Source organism: Lontra canadensis, unplaced genomic scaffold (genome assembly GCF_010015895.1).
Source record: "Lontra canadensis isolate GAN:19392208 unplaced genomic scaffold, GSC_riverotter_1.0 scaffold40, whole genome shotgun sequence".
Lineage (NCBI taxonomy): Eukaryota > Metazoa > Chordata > Mammalia > Carnivora > Mustelidae > Lontra > Lontra canadensis.
In genome coordinates, this window is record NW_022631034.1 from 742,868 (window position 1) to 765,973 (window position 23,106).

Below are 23,106 nucleotides of genomic sequence, written 5' to 3' on the forward strand. Positions count from 1 at the left end.
TCAGAACTAAGAGTATGTCCCAGCCCCAGTACTAGGCACTAGTCAATGCCCTGGTAAGTACAACAGATGAGACTCATGGCACTTAGAGTTTTAGGAGAGATGAAGACGATTAAAAAATAATGAACTTACAAATAGATATAGCAAAACATTGAAACAGGTGCTATGAAGATAAAGGGTCCTCCACAAATAATGGATTGGGAAAAGAATTTTTTTTTTAAGTAGCTAACTTAATCCAAGGCTTAAAGAATGAGAAGAAGGCAGCCATGCTAAGAGTAGAGGAGAGAACAAGCAGAGAAACCAGCATTTATTTATTAATTTAACAAATATTTATTTAGTACTTTCTGTGAGCCAGGGAGTGTTCAGAGCAAATAAAATATACTAGTGAACAAAACACACACATGCAAACTGCTGAGGTTGGAAAGGATTTGGCAAGTTCCTGGAACAGAAAGGAAGCCCCTGAGGCTGAGCAGAGGGGGGTGTGGTATAAATGAGGTTAGAGGGGTGGTGACAGGGACTGGATTATATAGAGATTTGTAATCCATGGTGAGAAGGTTGGATTTTATTCAAAATGCTGTGACATGATTTGATTTTTATGTTGAGATACTGTTCTTGCTGCTAAATGGAGAAGAGTATGGAGGATGGGGGAAAGTGGCAGCAGGGAGATTCATAGGGTGGCTATTCTAGTTCAAGTTAGATTTTAATGCACTGAAATCACGGTGGCTGCAAAAATGAAACGTATAATTTTGATGCGGGACAATTAGAACTTCTTGGCCAACTGAAGAAGAGGAAGGGAATTTGAGGAAGGGGGTCAATCATGGATGATTCAACTGAGCCACTGCAGCACCATTTACCACAGTGAGGGAGACTGGTTGAGTAAGTGGATGAAGGTGGGGGAGGTTTGGACTAAAGACTAAAATTAATTCAAGTTTGCTGGCCTAAGTCATAAACAATGAAATCAATCCGAAAGTGAAATTCCTATCTCATGGGATTAAAGTGTTCCCCATCCCTGGAGCATATACCAACAAGTTAAGTGACCACCAATCATTAATATTTTAATTATGTATCAAGCAGAATTTCTAGAACTGATTTCCAGATGGTATCTGAAAACTTACAAAAGAAAGCAACAATTCCTGAAAGCCATCACTGGTTGAGTAAGAACTGGTTTTCCCAGATCAGGGTCATTTCTCTTGAAGGGAATTTTGCTTGCCTTCAGGCTACTGGAAGCTGACACAATATTTTTAAATGAATATTTTATTTAATTAATAAGTTTTCTTTTTGGCAGGGCTACAAACATATAAATGGGAATACTTATATCCTGTTAAGAGACCGTTTAAATAACTTCTATGACAATCTTTTAGAAAAGATGGAAAATGTAGGCTGGAAACTATTGAGCTAGTAGGGAATTTGTATACCCACAGTACAGCTTAGAACAGCAGCACCACAGAGTAGTAAGTTCTCAATCTTGGTACTCCTCCCTCCCCCATGCTTTACAAAGTCTACACACAAAACACATTCTACCCCAAATTATTATCATCTGGGGTTCCCCTACCTTTCCTGAGAATCAATGAGCTACAGAAAGTGACCATTACTGTTAAGAGTCATCCTAACCCTTAGGAGGTTTAAGTAGATCAAAGTCTGAGAGTAGGTTTGAGAATTAGAACACATAAAGAAACATATACTTACCTTATAACATTCATATTTCTGAAAATCATTTTTTACCTGGAAATAGATTAACCAAAGGAACATTAAGAGGAACATTCTTGGTACTTCTGTCTCTGATATCACCAACACCAAGGGATGAGAATGACTGCTACCAAGGAGGACCATTTGCCTTCTCCTTGGGCTCCATACCCTATGGATGGTATTCCAGCCCTCTCCGTGGTGATATTTGATAGCAAACCCCAGGTTCTTCTTTATGGAGCTAGCTTTTAGAGATCAGTTAGAGAAGAGGGCAGAAGATAGCTTGGTATCTCCACACCATTCACATCCCTTCTTGTTGGAGAAGTACATCTGTGCTATGATGGGTATCAAGGGGAGCTGGTAAAAGTTCCTTGGTCTCAAATCATTCATTGCTTTCATTGGTATATCCATCAGACCCTTATTAAGTACCCATACTCTGACAGACATGGCCATTAGCAGTGAGGTAAAAATAATGTGAAAAAAGATAGTCTGTGTCCTTAAGGAACACAGCAGTTTGGGGGGCAGACTGGGACACTACCAATCATGCTGGACAAGTGCTGTGGTACATATACATAGATATCAGTACATGTATAGCTGTATGAGACAGTGGAGTAACTGACTCAGCCCAGAAAGGGAGCAGGGATGAGAAAAATTAAGTCGCTAGCTTAATAGATGGCACCAAGTTCACACACAAGTATCATCTCACCAAATTCTTTGATTACAAAGGGAGCAGAAATGGAAACCAGAAAGAATCCAGGGACAGACTTTCCACTACCTCTATCAGATCTCAATCCAAGTACACCATCTGGGAAAGATTATTGCTGGGGGCGGGGGGGTGCCCTGGTGTAGAGCAGGAGACCACCTTTGGGGTTTATAGAGTGGGTCTGCTGATCACCCAAACTAAAGAAACTTTCTTCTCCATACCTGTCTCTCCCACACTGTTAGGTTTTATTTTCCTCAAAGTAGTTATCACTATCTGATATTACTTTATTTGATCGATCGATTGTCCATCCCTCCCCACTAGGACCTTGTCTGTCTTTCACATTGCCGTGTTCTCGGGCCTGAAACAGTGCCTTATTTTACAGTGGGCACTTAATGAATGAGTTGAATGAATGATCATTCACAATATCAAATCACAGCAGGCCACACCTGAGAACCAGTCCTTCTTCCATCTCCAAAATGTCTGTCAGATGTCTAATCTGAGAGTTGCCTCAGAGATCTTCCACTCATTCTTTTCTTCATTTATTTCAGGGGGGGAAAGACTAAGGTGTGGGAGTCAGGGAACGGGGAGTCTTCTGTTCCATTCCAGCTATTTCCTCACAGAGCGGGACCTAGAAGCCAGATCTTCAGAATCCCAGAGCTCTTTAGCATTACTCGGCTACCTCTGGTTAAACCTCTCTGTGAGGAAAGCAATTTTGGATTATTGCCAGGAATGTAATTTTCAAAGCCCCTAGGAAGAAAAGAAAACAGTGGGAAGCCGCTTCTAGAATTCAGATGAGCCCAACATCATCGTTCTCCTTCTTCGTCTCTGGGAGGGAAGTTGCAGACTTTGGAACTGAATTCTTACGGCAGACCTGCAATATTCGGCTGTAACTATGGCCAGAGGAGAGCTGCCTACCCGCCTCGAGGACATGGGCTCCACATCAAGCTAGCTGTGATTTTGCACAGCTGAGTCCTTCATTAAAAATTAGGACTGGCAGCAGCCTGCCGCCATTAATTATATAAAGGTGGGTCACCCCTGTGCAGCTTCCCCGTCTGCAGGGACCAGATAGCACACTGAACTGATGACCAACCTAAGTATTTTTATCAAAACCGTAAGCAAGCCTTTGAAGATGTTAGTCTCTGAATCCAATTGAGGGAAATACTTCCCCACAGAACTTTAAAGAAACATGGCATTTTCTCACAAATGTACCACCACCATCCACGCACTACCATTCTAGACAGAGAAACAGAAGTTCTCGGAAGCGGGAACTCCCAGGATGCCGTCCCCAGGATACTGCGGGGAGGTGGGAAAGAATGGGGGAAGAGGATCCTATCACCTCCACCGAGGGACTTCTCAGAAGCCTTCACCTGCCAGAGGTTTGAATCTAAATAGAAGAAGCTTTTTGCCAGATGAGAAATGTAAACTGCGAGAGCCTCTCATTCGTTTAACAAATACTGGGTCTAAGCCTTCTGGTGTGAGACTCAGATCTAGGCCCCAGGAATACAAAATAGATTAGGCTCATTCCCTGCTTCAAGGTCCAAGTTTAGTGGAGTGAAAGATGAGTAAACAGAGGAGTACAGTCCAGCGTGGCAGACTCTGGGATCAAGAAGGGTCGGGGGACGTGGAGGAGAGCTCCCTGGGCCCAGACTGCACAGTGTCATTAAAGGAGATCACATTTCAGAATTTTTCAAATGAAGTGTCACATTTTGGAGACCCTGTTTTTTCCTCTTTGAAATGGGAGCTTCGAAGAGAATTAGCCTTCCTGAGTTGTAAAAATGGAGGGATGTAGGCGATACTCGAGTGAATAAATTTTTAGGAAAGAGAAGCAAAATTGAGACAGCAGGGCCCTCTCCCCAAACGATGGTGAGCCACAATGCTGGCCTGTGAGTTCAAACCTCTTCTGGAGAGTTCACAATTTTTACGGTGCTGCTCTCCATCAGAATAAACCAGAGATTCACCTCGAGAAGGGCTGAGTTGAAACAGAAAAGTCTCCTCTGATTCAGAAACGAATTATCCCTAGGAGGTTGCCTCGTGTGTTTTTGTTGCAGAAATTGGGGTGCATGCGGGTAATTTGGGGGTCAGGAAACAGCCGCCCTGGGAACAATTGCAGGCAATTCTGCAATCACCTGGGTTAGCTTGAATTCTTGGAAGTAGAGCTTCTCTTAGTTTAATAAAAGGTTTCATGTATACCTTGTGGTTCTGTTCTTTATCCCTGACTTTTCCTCCTAGGCTTATGAATAAGGCCTCAGTCACATTTCTCCCTCTGAGACTGGCACGCAGCCCCACCTGCTCCAACGGGAGGCTGGGAGGTGCCTCGGGAAGAAGCGGTAGCTGTCTTCTGCCATCTGCTGGCTCTCTCTCCACAGCTGCCTTTGCATGGATTCTTAGAGAATGGAAACCACAAGCAGAGAAAGTGCGGGACAGAGAAGGTTCTTGCTTTTATTTAAAAAAGAAGGAGATTTGAAGAGGGCTAGCAAGGTGGCATACGAGGGCTTTTCTCGTGATGGGGTTTGTGTAAAGATGTCACCGTCTCAAGTGGATATCTAAGGCAGTGATTTTTCGATGCAAGATCAATTTCATTCAGGGAGAACACAGCTGTGTGTTTTAGTTTACTTTCTTTGGTTTTGTTCTGTTTCATTTTCCTTGTGTTCTTACACCATCACTTTATAAGGCTGATCAAATAAGTCACTGCCATATCTCTATAGACTCATTTGAAAGAAACAGCAGCAACCCATGGTGGTGGGAACAGAGATGAAAGTAAGCAGACAGGAAGAAGGAAGGGAAAGGAGAAAAATTTCACGGTAAATCACAGTATTCTTTAATGGGTGTGGCCAACATTTTTGTTGTTGTTGTTATTTACAAGGCTCTGACCCAGATGCTTGGGATGCAAAAGTGAGTCAATATCGGGTCCCTTCTTTCTGGGATGTAAGAGTCCAGTGGGAATAAGCCAAATAGAGAATTAAGCAGAGAGGGGCACGTGCTGTGATCAGTATTGCAGTCAAGAAGCCGAGGGGAGCCTGGAGGAGGAACATTTGTCTACATCAAATTCGGGCTGCACTGTCAGAGAAAACTTCCTGGAGGAGGTGCCCCGAGCAGAAGTTTGAAGATAGTGACTTAGCCGAGACTGACGAGAAGGGCATTCATGTTTCCAGGAGCACCGCTTCTTACCCCTCGTGCCACCTGCTAGCACCACTGCCTTGAGAAGCGAGACTCTAGATACAAAGCAGGAGAAAGTTTTTGAAATATTCAGTCTTATACAAGGAGCAACTGATTCAGCCCAGGGTGTTTGGCCAATGCAGGGAAAGGCAGGTGGAATTGTTGCGGCGGGGTGGTGGGGGGTGTGAAATCCTGGACAGGAGACAGCCATTCTGGGACTTTCTCTGAACCTAGAAAAAAGGCAGTACTGTTTCTGTCTACCTGCTGGATATGGACAAACCCTTCCAGAAAAGTACAGTGAGATATTCAGAAACTCAAAAGTGACATCCTCTCTTGGTCTATCTGAAACTTCTGAGTGACCTCTTCTAATTAAAACAGTAACTATAGGCTCAAAGATATCAACTACAGTGTTCTTTAAGATCCTAAGTGTGATGCCAACAGTAAGGAAAATGCTTAAGAAAGTATAGCACGCTGAAAAGAAATTTCAAAAAATAAATGAAAGTTTAAAAAAAATGAAAGTGCAGTACAGCATCCGGGTGAACCATTAAATGCCAGGGCATGGAAAATGATAATTTCGGAAACCGCGGTATGTGAAAATACTTGTACAAAAAATATCATAATCCAAGCCTAGAGGGAAAATATCCAGAAGGAAACAACATACTAAACTAATAAAAGTGGTATTTTTTTCCCTGTTGTCTGTGTTTTATATAATATAGAAAACCATTATAATGAATTTTTAATACAAAAACGCCTAAAGGTGAAATGTGTGTCCTGATTAAGGCAGGCGCAAAAAACTCACCCTACAGAATTCATCCTAAATGAATTATCTCCATTTATGTGTTTGTTTCTGATATTTCAGATTCCATTTTCTCCCTAATTGTGTTTCAGTTTGTGTGGTCTATTCATTTTGCTTGTTAAGTCTGTCCTCAGTCTTCCCCTTGCCCACGCCCCTCCTCCCACCCTGGATCTGCGGGATGTATTGTGATGTCTGCCCGCTAATTTTGCTGTGACTGGGGCTGGTGTCTGGTTGGTGATTCATGTTTGTTCCTAAGTTGTACATCTGTGTTGGTTGCTTTGAAACAGTGCCCCAGGGAATATGAAAGGCCGTTTGTCTCACTGAGATGGCTTCTTTGCACCCGAATTCTTCACTGGCTTCTTCTGAATTCCAGCAAGCTCTTGAGGGGTTTAGAGTTTAGGCACAGCAAAGAATAAAGAAAAACAAAACAAAACAAAAACAAAAACAAAAACAAAGGAGAACAGCAGGGAGAGAGTTTTGGTGTCTGGGTCTAGTCCCTGTTTACCCGGTAGGACAAGCTTCTTATATACAAACCCTGGGGACAGAATGCTTTAAGACATCCACTTTAAGGGGAATGCCTTGTGGATTTAAACTTTCTGCCCACTAGGAATGACTCTAGAAGAACATGGGGCAGAGTGAGGCCTGGTGGAAACTCTCAGTGGAAAAAGTTCTGAGACTTTGGTCGGCATACACACTTGGTGCCTGCTAATGTTTTAGCACAGGAACACACATTCATAATGTTTAATGACCGCTACTGCATGGGCACAGACCAATTAAATGAACTCAGGCCATACGACTAAAACTAGAGGCCCCTGCTGTTCCAGACACGAACCCTTTGGGCCTCACGGGGGAGACCAGCAAATTCTGGAGGGCCTGGGGCAACGGCTGGCTGCCAAGGGTTACAAAAGTATTTCAGTGTCGTAATATCCATCAAGGCTGAACAGATCCATCCCAAATGAATAACTTGAGTGCACATGAAACTTCAAAGCTCATGCCCACTCTTAAGCTTTATGTAGGGCCATGTTCACCTTTTAAGAACTTTCCTCTTTGTCCTTAAGAAGAGTTCAGAGCCAGCGTCAGGACCTACCGGTTCTACAGGATCTGGGTGGCACAAAGGAGCCCTTATTCACAAAGGAGCTCTTTATTTCGCTCAACAACTAGTAGAGATCTCCCCCAAGGAAGGTTTGCAAGTCAGCTTTCGTGATATTTTCACTTGCCGCAATGTAGTTGGCTTACAGCATAGCTCTACCTCCAGGCAATCGGAGAAACAAGCTGGTGCGTGCGAGTGATTGCCCACCTGCCTGCTTTCCTGCCGTCTTTGAAAGGCAGCGGCATCCCAGATCATCAGCCTGCTGTGAAAATCCATGCACGGGGGCCTTGAAAGTCCAAATATGTATTGGATTGTTGTGGCTCTTCCCTGTCCTTTTAACCAGAGAGTCTCACCCGCTGCTTCTTATCAGACACCTGGTGTTTGTAGGTTGGCTAAAAAGCAGCTTCTCAGAATGGTCTCCAGGGAAGCATTATAACCCTACATTCTGTTATTTCTTATTTCCCGTTTCAAAGAAGCCTACAGCTTCAGGGTAATCCGCTGCTTCTCCTGTCTTCATTCAAGATAATGGTCAAGGTTGCTCATAATCTTACTGATTCTCTACGTTACCAAACACAAATTGCTTTTGAACTCAGAGGAAAAATTGCGCTCAGCTAGCCAGCAAGCCATTCGGATATGCTGTGATTAGAGAAGTCTGGGGTTGTAGAGCAATGAGATGGAAGACTTGGGTCTTCCAGTACTCACCCGACAAGGGACGCGCATGTAACCTTGAACAAGTGATCTAAAATCTCTCTAATCTTCCTCAAATGTAGAGTGTGGTCATACTGTACAATTCACAGTGTTGTTATGAGGGGTAAGTGGAATCATAGATCAGAAAGCAATTTGTAAACTAGGAAAATATAAGGAAAATTTACCCCCAAAAGAGCAGGTTGTAAAAACTACTGAAAGAAAAGACCGTGAGTGTAGAAATGAATGATGGCAGCTGGAGGAGTATGAGGGAAGCCCACTCTTGTGGTCTAGCTTGGAGGAGAGAACATTCCCAAGTTCATACCTTCTTCAGGACCTCTCTGCAGAGCTGTAGCTGGAAACCACTGAATGGTTTAGAGAAATGGTAGGCAAGAGGGTTCCTGGCAGTTTAAAGCAAAGGTGCACATGAGGAAAATGCACAGGGGATGATGGAGAGCATGGGAGGGACACAGCGCCTAAATGTGAAACCAGGATAGGGAGAGAAGACAAGAGATGCGATCTCCACTGCTCCCATCATTGTGTTCATTGATTGGAGTGTGTTCAACTAATCTGGGCTTGAAGGTGCCTTCCTAGGGTGAACAGACCGACTGGAAATCCTAATGGCTCCCCTGTGCTAGAGCCAGTAGCTATACCCTCCTCCAGAGATAAAGCTCTCTGTACCTGGTGGGTAATTTGACATTATCAGATTACTTAAGTCATTTTCTGTGGTTAAACTTGCATATGAATATCAAGTCTCCAACCTGGGCCTCGCATCTAATCAGCCAGTGTATGTTTTCAGGATAGCACTTTGTTCCTGAAACATTGAGAAATATGCATATTGTATCTTTAATGAGATCGTGATGTTTATTTATGGCAGGAAGAACCCTCCCAGCTACCAAGACTCATTTAAGTGATAGCTCAGCGTCTGACACCTAGAGCTGTGTTGGATGCTGTCTCCAAAGTTGCTTATTAGCACCAAATGATTTTAAGTTTGGCTCTTATTCTGAATAAGTCCGAGTTGCTCCTGCCCCTGAAAGGCCATGGGGCTTTGCTTCAGGGTTCAAATCCTGCCTCCACCATTCACTAATGACTGGACTTCTGTGGGACCATTTCCTTGGTACAAAATGTGAATAATAATGACTATAACTCACAGCTGTCTGGAAAGTTACAATGTTGCATCGAGTGTGAAAGTTTTATGTAAGATGCCTGGCACACGTTGGTTCTCCATGTATGTGTGTCAGACGTCCTCCTCCATGGTTATGTGACCAGCATTTTTTTGCTTTCTCTTAAGCTTTGATGTGGAAAATGGCCCTTCCCCAGGTCGGAGCCCACTGGACCCCCAGGCCAGCTCTTCCTCTGGGTTGGTGCTCCATGCCACCTTTCCCGGGCACAGCCAGCGCAGAGAGTCGTTTCTGTACAGATCAGACAGCGACTATGACTTGTCACCAAAGGCGATGTCAAGAAACTCTTCACTTCCAAGTGAGCAGTAAGTATGAGCCCTGGGTGGCCTCCCGTCTCACGCTTACCTCATCTTTAACCCGTTCCAGCGGCAGCAACAGCTGTTCCCCTCTCACCCGTGGGAAGGCAGGAGGAGACAAATTAACATGAGCAGAGAGGACAGTGATGATCCTTCAAGAAATTAGTGCTCGACATCATGGGAAATATGTAGCTGGGGTCCCCAAGGGCATACAAGTCTCAGGCACACTGTGCAGTTTTTCATCTGTTACCAATATACATTTTTTTAATTGTCATTCAGCTTCATTTCCTGACCTGTTGAATCATTTATGGGTTGAGAACCTTAACACCTTTTGCAAATCCTACTTGAATTTTCCACAGCATGTGCAGTTTGCATGAGGCTATGGTGAGAAAGAAAAACAGTAGCTGGGGACAGGCCCCCTTTTTCAGGGGTCTTTGCTTGGTGAGACACATTATACATTTAATAAGCTGTCATCCAACCACGTGTCTGTGTCCCTTCTCTGGAACCTTAACTCAATGCCCACTTGTTGCCGGCTCCTTGGTGAGACACAACACACGCCATGCCCTGTGAAACACAGCTGATGGTTTTGTTTTGCTGGTATTAATTATAGATCTCTCATTTTTAAAAGAACAGTGATGGGGTTGTATTACTCATTTATTAAATTTCTGAAACCAAATAAAGTTGGATCCTGGAATGCATGCCTTAAAAGGTTTCTGGGCAGACGTACAATTGTTTTTAACATTGTATGTTATAAAAATATTGGTAGCTCCCTAAAGTCTCCGGCCTGGAAATTTCCACTGGGCTCCCTTGTGCTGTTGGAAAAGAAGCTAAACAGGGTCACCTTCTTATGAAAGGGGCAGGGGACATTTTAAAGCTACCAGTGAGAAAGTTTCCCCAGGGCATTTCTACCAACAAATTCTAACAGATGCAGCCCTGGCCTAAAATACCTCAATCATCGGGTGGGCCAAAATTCATGTGTTCTTCCTTCATTTGGCAAATAGTTCCTGAGTCTCTCCTATGTGCCACACAGCGTGCTAGACTCTGGGGATGAAAGACTAACAAAACAGTGGAAAGATCGCAGAGGAGTTAAAAACAGATATTCTCAGAAAGGTTGCATGCTCTCGGGGACGTTACAGTTAATAAGAAATATAAGAGGAACACCCACATAACTCTACTACAGAGTGGAAGGAAACACTGAATGAGTGCTTACCCCAGGGCCAGCAGCCCTGAAATGTGTGTTATTTCTTTTCATCTTCACAACAGTCCTGTCAGATGGGTCCCACCATTATCTCCACTGTACAGGTCATGAAAGAGAGCCTCTGAGAGACTGACAAAACTGCCCCCATCCCATGACTCTGTGCCATATGCTGTATCCCTTGATGTAGCTGAGTCGGACCATAGGTGAACCTTTTCGATTCGATTTGCCTGTGTTCTTCAAACCGTGAAGTAGAATCTCTACCAGCCGGTAGAAAACAGATGAGTTCAGAGTCAAAGTGCCTGAGGTGGGAGGAGAGGTAACCACTTTGCTGCAGATCCTGGAGAACCAAGAATGTTTCTGACCAAGGTTGTCATGGGGTCTTGGCTGAGTCTACCTGGAATTTCCTCTTTTGCCCAGAAGCACCTCTTTAGACGTCGTAGGTGGAGAGCATGAAGGTGGGATGAGCTGACAGTCATTAGAGCTCCGTTCACATAGCATCTGACAGGTCAAAGACTGGCTTTGGAAGGCAGCTCACAGTTCCCCCGGACTCTTGCCAAACAGCATAATGAGTCTCGGGGGCATTCTGAGGCTTTCCAGAAGGTTCCAACTGAATTTCAGATTAAACTCTGATGATTTTTTTTTAAGAACCAAAGGTTATGAAAAATTTTGAACCTGAAGAGACCTTAAAGATGACAGTCCAACTTATTCTATAGCTCTAAAAAGAGAGATCTAATTCTGAATGACTCTGCAGGTAGGGTCCCTAATAGTCACCGTTTATCCTCTTTTCAGTTTAACCAACCAGCAAAAATTTCCCTCTAACTTAGAACCTACGTAGTGTTGCCAACTTTAAATTTAGGCAAGTAAGGATTGTATGTGTAAGTTATCTAGTATCCTTCTCATGTCTTTTTTTATTTTTTAAGAAAAAGGCTTCTTAGAATTAAAAGAAAAAAATGTAGAAAGGATACACTTTCATATTAAAGGACAGCCCTTCCCAAAAAAACACAGTGGGCAACGTAAAATCACTCTATTAAAGATACTGATCATAGAATCTATTAAAATCTTTGAGGGAATAAAAATGGCATGATTTTTTTATTTTGCAAATGTTTCAGCATTACATAAAACTTTTACATATTTGTCAGTTTAGAAATTTATATTTCTCAATACAACAAGAAGAGGAGTTTGAATAATATCCAGATTTTTCCGGTATTTCATTTTATTGGGACCATGTTGGAAAGTCCAGTTTCATACAAGTAGCTTGAACTAAACTGAAGTAATGCTGTCTAAAATATTTCATCTGATTATTACTCTTCAGAGTGAATTGAAATGAGTAGAAGAACAGCAACCCCCAAGCCTGCTTTTCCTGCCTTCTACCTATGGAGCCAAAGAAAAGAAGGACAATGATAGGTCAAGAGTCTTGACATGAAGGCCGTTGGGTGGGGGCTACGAGATGCTCCCTGCTCAGGAGCTCCTCATGTTCAACACGGTGCCATCACGGATTTATGCAGGAAAGCTTGCCTAATTCCTCTATCTGTAGTAAACCCCAGTGGTAGGGACAGCACTGGCTTTTCCACATTTCTCATCTGAACACATTCAGAAGAGTAAGAGGAAACATAGGCAGGGAGAATGAGTGAGAAGATATTAGGAGTAAAAATGTGAATAGAAAATTGGCTTTAATTTTTAATGACAAAAGAGAGATTGAAATAAGGCTTTCTAGTAATGAAAACAAGATCATCATTGGGTCCCCTGAGGAAATTTCGGATGCTTTCCTAGATGTGGCAATACTCTGCTGATTTCTTTTTTGTTCCCGTGTTGTAGTCATCTCTAACGTAATGCCTTTGTACACCGAGGTACAGATTTCCCAATGGGAACATAAAGTACTGGAAACTGGTGAGACCAGTTACGTTACTCAAAACTGTGGCAGGAACCACCCTGAACAGGATGGAGTTTTGACAATCCATCTGCAAATCCACGGGGAAGGAAGAGCCATATTTCCTTCATTTGGTCACCCCATTTGCAAAGCCTTGTATAGGCAGAGAGCTTTTTAAAGCCACCATTTGTGTGAGAACTAAGTGGTCTCCAGAGAGAGCACTCAAGGGAGATAAGACCTAAGGATGAAGAAGAAAAGCATTAATAACTGCTCATTTAAATTTAAGACCAGTTTATTAATGGGGTACCAAAAAAGTACAACGTGGTGTTTAAGACTTGAGTTAGACCTACAGCCATCACACTTACGAACGTCATGACATTGGCATTGAATGTCTTTTACAGTGTCTAAATTATCAGTAAATAAAAGTGCACATAAAATAAAAGTGCATTTCCTCTGTGCTAGGTACTATTTAAAGTACTTTACATCGGTTAACTCATTTAATTCCCATAATGTTACTTTAGTTGGTACTATAATTTTCATGTCTTAAAAACAAAGACATTGATGCTTACAGAAGTTAAGTAACGTGCCTAATAAATGGGTAACCAAGGCTTCAATCCAGGGAGTGTGGGTGATTAAATCGTATGGATATTTAGTATAAATACAGACTCAAAATTGAGATGAAAAATAAAAACAATGATACTAATCTCTGTTCTACCTACCTTTGCAGCTGTTATGAGGATCATAGTCATTCTTTCTTTTACAAAGACTTTCAAATTTAAATTTAAGGACTTGCTAACAAATAAGACATTTCCTGTGTCTTCAGGGGAGCTAAAAGATGAGTCTCTATAGGCATTTTTTTTTCTATAGGCAGTTTTGATATCTTTGAAGAAGGGCAATCACAGAAGGGTTTGCAGAGGACTTTGGAAGTTCTGGCCAGGCAAGTGAGTAGGCCACTTTGAGCAGTTAGAGCTAAGCTAGAAGAGTTAGCCAGGCGGAGGGTTGTGCAGGCAGAAGGGCCGTGTGCTCACTGCTTTCTAGTTGTCAGGAGCATTATGGGGAAACTCAGTTCAGTGCATCGGAGGCAGAGAATGTGAGTGGATGACGAAGTGGTGGGAGGCAAGGCTGGAGGAGTGAGCAGGAACCTCGTCAGGAAGCGCCTCTCCAAAGGAGTTGGTCTTTCTGCTGAAGGAAATCAGTGGGAAGCTACTAAAGGTTTTTAAGCAGGAAAATATATAATCCGGTGAATGTTTCTGGAAGATAGTTTCTAATTACAGTGAAGAGTGGCTTGTACGGTGGACAAGCCTTAAGACTGGTGCCCAAGAGCCAAGTGGAAGACTCCTTTGGTAATCCAAATAATAGAGGGTAGGGAACTATATTAGAGTAGATCCAGTGGGATTATTAAAAATTAATAAATATTTGCAAGTTAGCATAAGCAGAGTCCGGTGGCTGACTGTGGGGGGAGGTTTCAGGCTTGACCAACAAAATAGCTGGTTGTGCCACGTTTTAGGGTCAAGAACATTCTCTTATCCCATGAAATAATGAATGTGAAAATGCTTTGTAAACTATAAGGTACACTATTCATTCTCTTGACTGCAATAAGGGGCAGATATGACTCTCCCCAAAAAGTTCTCACCAGTGGGGAAGATAGACATGCAATTCTTTAATTATCATAATAACGATACCTACTACTAATAAGAATAACTATAAAAAATGAGTAAATGCCTTTATGTGCCAAGCATTGTTGTAAGAGTTGTACATGTATAATAACTCATTTAATTCTTACAACACCCCAGTTTACAGATAAAGAAATTGAGGCCTAGAGAGAGGTTGCCTAATGTCCCATAGCTAGTATTTGTGCAATAGGAACAAACCAATGTTCTCTGGACTCCAAAATCTCTACTCTTGTTTACAGGAGTGTATGTCTTTCTGTAAGACAGACTAAAACCAGTGTCTAAGGAAAATTTCGTATGTAGGTATGACACAAGGAAAGACCAAATTAATGGAATCCAGGGGGTAGAGCTGAAGGAAGTAGCCTTTTTGCTTTCCAGAAAACCATTTCACTGTTCACTGCAGACCCCCCCCCCAATCACTTGAAGACCTATGAGTTATTGTAATGTGCTGGTTCTGTCACTAGATGTCGCACGTGCCCTGGTTCTGAACATCTGGCGTTGTCCTCGCTAGTGGTCTGGGAAATGAAGGACATCAGTTTTCACAATTAATTTTGTTATTTCCATGCCCTCTTACTCTAATCATTAATATATCAAATTATGATTAAAATTTTTAAAATAGTTTCATAAATAATCTGGCTGCACTCAGATAGGAATTTTGTTTTGTTTCTTTCCTCTACTTGGTATAAATTACCTGTAAATTGTCAGATCCTTTCCTCTAGCAGCTACTACCTAATGTACAGCATGAGCTTTTGCCATTCAGATCCTTTAAGGCAACCAACGTTGGGGACCCACAAGTCCATCTCTTGCTTCTGAATATTCTGCTTTCCTACACTCTAGAATTTCCATGATGATTAAGTCATGCTGAGATGGCACCCCCTTAGTGTTTACTTCCCTTTAATCATACTTTGTACCATTTTAGTAACTCCCCATTCATGCAACAGTTCATCAGCTTCAGCTGCTACAAATGCATCAGATTTGTTTATGTTTTGAGCTTCTATTGGCTATTTATACTCCCAAAATCCAGGAGCTTTAAATGACCTCTTAACTCTTAATTCCATTACCTTATATCCCCAACTCACCGCGATGCCTTATGAACAATGTGAACTTCATAGGCAAAATCTGAACAAATAGCAAAGCTGTTTGACCATGTAAAGTCCATCTCAAGAAAATGGCTTGGGAAGGAGCAGCTCACCATACAGTTCACACCTGCATTTATCACAACTGCTCCTCTCAGCACCTTCTTCTGTCTCTCCTTTGGTTTTTCTCCAGAAACCCTGAGGCCCTTTCTTGGACTCCCTTTCTCTATATTCCCCCACCTCCAGAAGCCACTCCCTGCCATTGCTTTAACTTTCCCCCACTGTTGTAGGTAACTCTGAAATGTATAGCTCCAGTTCCCATATTTCAGTCTTCCTGCTTGATGTCTCCACTGGGATATGAGAGAGGATCTTAAAATTCAGCTTGTGGGAAAGAGACACATCTCCTCCCCCATGTTCTCCTTACTTTCTTATTTTTGCTCATGACTTCACTATTTTCCCACACACCCATTTTTTAAACTGAAGTAGTATTTCTCTATGATCTCTGAGCCAATTAAATGCTGAGTCCTTGGCAAGACCCTTTAAGGTTTCTTCAAATTGTCTTTTCCTGTTTCTTTCTGTGCCTCGCCGATTTCTTCTCATCTGAATAACTGCTTTATCCCCCTAACCATTCTTCTTGGCTCTGTCCTCTCTCCAGTCTCTTGGTGTCCATAACATTTTACTTTCTAAAGCACTTTTCTGCTTGCCTGTCTCACTCAAAACCTTCACTAGTTCATTTCTTCCTTGTGAGTTAAGGAAGTATGTGAGTTAAGGAGTGTGGAAGCACCACTTCCACAACCGTGGTCCATATCACCCTTAAGATGAGTGGGGGGACCTTCCAATCTTATCCTCTAGAAACATCTCCAGTTAATGTGTTCAGCTCTGCCCAAAGAGCCACCAAGCATCTCAGGGAGCATGCTCCGTACTTTCCCATTTCAATGCCTTTGTTCTTGCCGTTTCTCTCATTGGTGGCATCGCCCATCCATGTTTTTTAGAGCCTGCCCTTCAAGGTTCATCTCAAAACCAGTCATTCAGTCAAGCTTGCCCTACTTCCTCTAATTTGTAATTATTACCTCTCCTTTACACCACATTAAATTTCCCCATTAAGTGTTTGTATTTCTCATTCTGTATCTGTTGCAGTGTTTTGAATATTTTTTCTGTCTCCCCTAGAATGTTGCAGTTGCGGGGGGCGGGCGGTGAAGAGGTGGGTCATGGGTTCTGTATAATTTAATCTGCCAACTATGCAGGTTCATCATAAAATAGGTAATATAGTGGTTAAAAACACGGATTTTTGGACTCAAACAATCTTAGCTCTTCTACTTATCATGTGCTAGTTAAGTAGTGGCTTAATTTCTCCAAGCCTTGATGTCATCTTTAAAATGGGAATAGTTAAGGGTACCTGCCTTAAGCCTTGTTACAAGAATTAAATGAGATCATATGCACAAAGTGCTAGTGTGGGGCCTGACATAGGGTCATCATCCAAAGAATGTTCATCAGTGTTCTTTTTGTAGTCACTGTACAATGTAGATGCACAAGAACTTGACTAGAGTGCATTAGAGGGGGACTTCTAGCTAAAGACCAAGGTAGAAGGCAAAGTATTATATTAAATAAGACCTCAAAGTAAAAGCCTGTGTTAGGGAAGAGGCCCACATGGATAGAAGTGTTCAGCTCTGCGTCTCTGCATCCCATATAATGATACAGGGCAGGTACCTAATAATCATTGGTTGTGCTCACATTATTAACCAATAAGGCACCATTTATGTATGGCAATAGTGAGGACAGAGAAGATCAGACAGTGAAGGAAGCTCATTGTCAACCAACTTCTGTGCAGCGGTCTTGACTCACAGATAGTAAGTTGGCCTGATTTTGTGACTGCAGCTAAGGACACTGTGTCTTCTAAGGACTTTATGGACAGATTGCTGAACGTGGGCTTAGGTAGATTTACTGAAGTATGTGCCTGAGAAAGGGTGCATTTCTGAAAGCATCCTTTTGACTATTCCTAAGTATAGATTTGCATAACACTACGTATGGCTTAATCAGATCTTTGGGACAAAATGAGCAAGAGAGAGATGGTAATAGTAGGCTCAGTCTGTACACTTCCATTGAAAGCTTTTCCTTGGGTACTTTAAGAAAAAAAAGTTATATTAAAAACAAAAAGTAATGGGATTCCCAGACAGAGATCTGTGTTTAAATGGCATTAAGGCTGTGGTTCAAATCAACAAAAGCCAGGAAATCCAAAGTTAACCTTTATCCAGACTGTTAGGCCATTTTTTCCAACTCTGTGTGCTTGTGAGTAGCTTTCCCTTTGAATTTCCTGGCTCTGGCAACCAAGTCACTTTGAATTACAGTACACCGGGTCTGCTATTTAATGGGATTGTACCCTGAGGTTATACGCTTACTTGCAAGTGCTTTTCTGTGTCACTGTAAGCCCAGGAGCCATGAACCTGGTATTTTGTTCTTCCAAATTCCTAAGGTTCAGTCCTACCCTATATCCAGGTAGAAGGACTTGTGGAACATTTGTGTTGCTGACACTGATATGGTTTAGTATTACAGCTTATATCTCCTGGTTATAATTCAAATTCATTTTTATGTGTTTCTTTTCTCTCTTTTCACCAGACATGGCGATGACTTGATTGTAACACCTTTTGCCCAGGTATGTATTCTGCTGACCCTGGCTTGCTCTCTCTCCCTCTGCCCTGGGCGTAGTTTCTAAGTGTGGCCTCTGAACCTGCCCTTCATCTCCCTTTGTTCCTAATCATCTGGATCCCTGTCCTTCCAGGTCCTTGCCAGCTTGCGAAGTGTGAGAAACAACTTTACTGTACTGACAAACCTTCACGGAGCGTCCAGCAAGTAAGTATGGACTTTTTGTGGAGTTCTGAATCCCTTCCATAAAGGCAACAACATTGAGCCACATTAAAAAGAACAACAACAAAAACTATCGCATGAAAATTTGGTCTGCAAACTGGGTTAGGACACACGATGAAATTTAAAAATAGGATAGAGCACTGTAGTATTTTAGAACTGGTAAGACGTTAGAAATTAGTCTGAATCTTGTGAATCTTTGCATCCTTAACACTTAGTAGACAGTAAAGAGTTCAACAAATGGAAGAGTGAGACGAGGATTTTTGTTGACATTTACATTTACTACTTTGGAAAGTATGAATACTTAGCAGTAACAGCCATAAATTCTACTAAAATCCTTTTGGAATAGCTATTAATGAACTCAGAGATTCAAATGCAAGATTAAAGGTAGCAAAAAGTTCAAATCCAAGTTGCCTTTTTTTGATACTGTATAAACAGGTTCATATAATTTGGTGAATAAGAGTGAAGTTATCTTCTTCTCTGCCCCCAAATAACCATATAACCTTGGTCATTTCAATGAATATTGCTGAACCTTGGTCTCCTCATCTTTATAATGAAAGGTTTGAACTCGATATTCCCACACAACTTTCTCTTCCAAAATCATTTCCATCTGTGAGTTTAAGTGCTGTGCAGTTCATTATCCATCATTTTAAAAGGTCATCACAGGACTCAGAAGGTCCTCGAATCAATGACCTCAGAATGGCACCCAAGGCACCTCATGATCCAACACAAGTTAGTGCGATGGATAGTTGATTGGATTTATATCTGATGCTGTAGACACAAAGCTAGAGACTTGCCCAGCCTCTTTGATAGTGATACGCCCTATTTGTTCATTTATTAAATGATTCACCCAAGAAGTATTTATTTAGTATATACTATTCATCCATGCATTCATGTATGTTTTTGACAAATATTTGTTGAGCACTGCCTTTTACTGGAAACTGGTAATATAATAGTGACTGAAAAAGACAAGTTTTCTGCCCTTTCAAAGCTTGCATTCAAGTAGGAGGTTCCAGAGCATATGCTGGTGAATAATCAACCCAGGTCTCTGGCCACATGGGATCACATTCTAACAACTGTGGTCTGATTTTTTTGTGCATGTTCTATTTCCCATCCTAATTGTGGACACTATTCTCTCTTCCTAAACTGTCTCTCCCCACCTGCCTGTGATGGTCTGGCTAAATCCTACTGGTCTCTTACAGCTCATCTCTGGTATCACCTTCACTGGCATGCTTCCCCGGACCCCATCGAGCCTGGCTGAGTGCCCCTCCATGGCCCCAGAGCACTCTCCCAACCTCATCACACCGTTTATGGCTTTCTGCCCACCAGTAGACCTCAAGTCCTTTGAGAGGCCCCTTTAGAATTACATTTACCCTCCTCGAATTTCCAAGATGTAGCAAAATGCCTGAAGCGTAGTGTATACTGCATGAATATGCATCACACATATACATTTTTGAACAAATAATTGCTGGAGAAAGACCCCCAGTGACTGGGAAAATTATTTTTTCAGGAGAGATTCCTTTTTTTCTTTACAGACTAGGACCTCTGGGGCCATACCTATTGATTTAATAACCCAGTCCAAACACTTGACAGTTAGTGACTTGGGTACAACTTCTCTACGTCTCAGTTTCCCAATCCATAAAATGGGTTGCTCTAAGGTTGAAATGAGTTGATATTTGTAGAGCACTTATAGCAGCATCTAGCCCATTGTAGGTGCTCCATAAGTGTGAGCTATTGTAACTGATAGTTAATCTGTCTTCCTGAATCCAGACAGTGTGACACTTTGGAGTTTTCACATCCAATATCTCGGTTAGAATCACCATAAATGCTCCATATGACAGGTGCTGTTGCCCCCACTCTGTGGATGAAGAGACAAAGCCTAGGGAGATTAAATGACTCCCACAGGAACACACCACTGCTGGTGAAGGGCAGAATCAGACCTGAAGCCTGATATCCTGACTCGCACTACAGTGTACTTTGTAAGGAAAAAAGGTTGTTTTCTTCCTGTGTAGGGGGAAACCCAGTTCTTCCTGTGTTTTTCTTCCCTGGGAGTCTCCCTGAGTAACAGAAAACACTTCACTTCTGACACTCTGGTCACCAAATGTGTGGAGGTCCCCTGTTCTTGCAATAACAAGCAAGTCTCGGACACCAGCTAGGTGACCTACAATTTAACTTGGTTCTGACACTATCTACCTGGAGATGCCATCAGATCCTAGATTAAAGGCTCCATCTCACAGGGTTGCGTCCCACTCAGGTGTCAGTCACCCCTCAGGTTATCACCTGTGCTACTCACCTATGGCATACAGATCGCAGCTGCCAATAGGCTCCTCCTCACTTTCAATTAATTTACCAGAGTGGCTCACGGAACTCAGAGAAACACTTAACTTTACCAGTGGACTAAAGGACATGATAAAGACACACATGCACAGCCAGACGAAGAGCTACCTAGAGTGAGGCTGGGAGGGTCCTGAACACGGGAGCTTCTGTCTGCGTGGAACAGGAGGGGCATCACCCTCCTAGAATAGGTATGTTTGTTCACCAGCCTTGAAGCTCTCAGAACCCCATACTATTGGGATTTTATGGAGGCTTCATCACTTAGACGTGATCGATTATTAACTCTTGTTTTTATCCCCTCTCCCCTCTATGGAGGATGAGAGGTAGGGCTGAAAACTCCAAGCCCTTAATTGGGCTTGGTCCTTCTGGTGACCAGCCCCTCCCTGAAGCCTACCCAGAGTTGCCTCATTAGAACAAAAGATGCTCCCAGTGCTCTTATCACTTAGGAAGTTACAAGAGTTTTAGGAGCTCTGTGCCAGGAATTGGGGGCAGAGACCAATATATTCTATTTCTGTTACCTCACATCTTTGCATTTCCTATACCCATTACATCTTTTTGGTTATGGGAAGAAAGCTCCAAAGGTTTTTTTAACAGAGTCATTTAGGAAGAACTTATGGAATAGATGAAGATCAGAGAACCCAAAGGCAGAGACATAGGCTAGGAGAGTGTTTTCAGGAATTTAAGTATTAGGAGTGAATGGGGCACTTGTGTGGCTCAGTTAGTTAAGCATCTCACGCTTGATTTCGGCTCAGGTCATGATCTCAGTGTCCTGGAATAGAGCCCGGCTTCAGGCTCCTCGCCGAACGTGGAGCCTGCTTGAGACTCTCTCTTTCTCTCTCTCTGCCTCTGTCTCTCCCCCCACTCTCTTTCTCTCAAAATAAATAAATAAGTATTTTTTTTTTAAATGTTAAAATATTTGGAGCAAAGCCCTGGACCAAGAGATGATGGAGGTGGGAACTAGGGAGGAAAGATTAATAAAGATACATTTCAAAGGCTCCTTTGGTCTAGCAGAACTCAAGGTCATCGTACTGCACAGCCCCAAGGCAAGGATAGGGGATGTTTTCAGTTACTTTGTGTTAGCAAGAACTTGAATATTCTTTTTCTGTAACTATGGGGGCATTCAGCCTAACCATGTTGAATAATAGGCTATGTCAGCTCAAGCTACTTTCTTGAGAATCAGGTCTTTCCAGAGCCTTGAGGGTTTTGAAACACATAAAACCTCAGGAATTAGAGTATCCTAAGACCACAATTGTCACATACAGAGCTGACTCTGAGTCCATTTTCACACTGTGGCTGAGGACCACTCTCCAAATCATGGCCCTTTACATTGCCTTTAGTCCACACCAAACCATACTCACCAAACAGACTAGATCTCCAGCAGTAGGGTAATTGTATCTGGTGATCTTTCTCCAGTTCATCCCCATATTTCTACAGAGTTGATCCTCTTATTGATTCCAAGTATTTTCTTGAAACCAACACCACCTAACCCAAGTTCAAGTCAGGGCACATGTACTACTAGAGTTTACCAGGAGTTGAGCTTGCCTATCTAGCTCAGGCTGAGAACTGAATGATGGGCTTTAGTTACAAGTGAAGCAGCCTAGCAGGGGCAGATTGGAAAACTGAGTGTTCATTTAATGCATTCCATCCTATTCCTAGTCAGTATCCTCAAAGAGAGAAAGAAAAAATGAGGACAAGAAAAGTGGGTCCACCATACTGAGAGCATTTCCCCCACATATTCATTTGTCTTAACAACTGAAACCGTAAGATTCGTGGAGCTCACAAGTTGCTTTCTGGGGTATATGATGGGTTCCAGGGGTGCCACTCCTTGCCCTAAATGTAACATTTAAGCCATAATTCTGTCCTTGGAATGGTTTTCTTGAGACATCTGGATAGTGTGGTTTATTTTATGAAAAGGACTCCCACATAGAACTATACTTCTCATAAGTCAAGATTTCCTTTATCTTTTGGCTCTTTGCTCTGCACAAAAATAGCTCATTGTCTGCCTGAGCTTTACCACCCAAAGGGTGAAAATCTCAGTTTCTGTTGAGGTGATTTCCTTGCACTTCCATGAAATGTTCCATTGAGAGGTGCTTGATTGGGCCTGTATTTCTTGGCTTCAAATTAAAACCTATTATTTCTTTAGTCCCAGGAGTTAATTTTGAAAATACGGCTTTCATTTAGAGCTGTTAATTCAGATAAGCATCCCCAAAGCATTTACTGGCTTCAGCTGATGGAGAAATCACTTACGAGTGAGAACACCCACCATTCTTCAGTCTGATCAGCAGGGAATAGAGCAGCTGGGAGCAAAGAGGTGTCCCCCATCATTCAACTGTGCCTCTAACATCACAGAAATTACCAGTGGCTATCAGAAAATCATGTAACGTCTCTGTATCAACATTCTTCCGAGGCATAATTTAATCAACATGCATGTAATCTCTGAGAAAGAATTAATAACCACTTAATTTTGTTTTCAATGTATATCTTTCATTGCTTTATGTCCTTTGGCATGGGATTTA

At 42.3% G+C, this 23,106-nt stretch overlaps 1 protein-coding gene across 2 annotated transcripts in view; it reads left to right on the forward strand.

Annotated features, from left to right (window-relative positions):
• Positions 1-23,106, forward strand: part of PDE4B (phosphodiesterase 4B) — a 441,524-nt gene that overhangs the window by 310,681 nt on the left and 107,737 nt on the right. For both annotated transcript variants that reach the window (XM_032870016.1, XM_032870017.1), the window contains 3 exons: positions 9,401-9,595; positions 18,011-18,047; positions 18,174-18,244. In XM_032870016.1, coding sequence (XP_032725907.1) covers positions 9,401-9,595; positions 18,011-18,047; positions 18,174-18,244 — 303 coding nt within the window. The remainder of the gene's footprint in view (positions 1-9,400; positions 9,596-18,010; positions 18,048-18,173; positions 18,245-23,106) is intronic.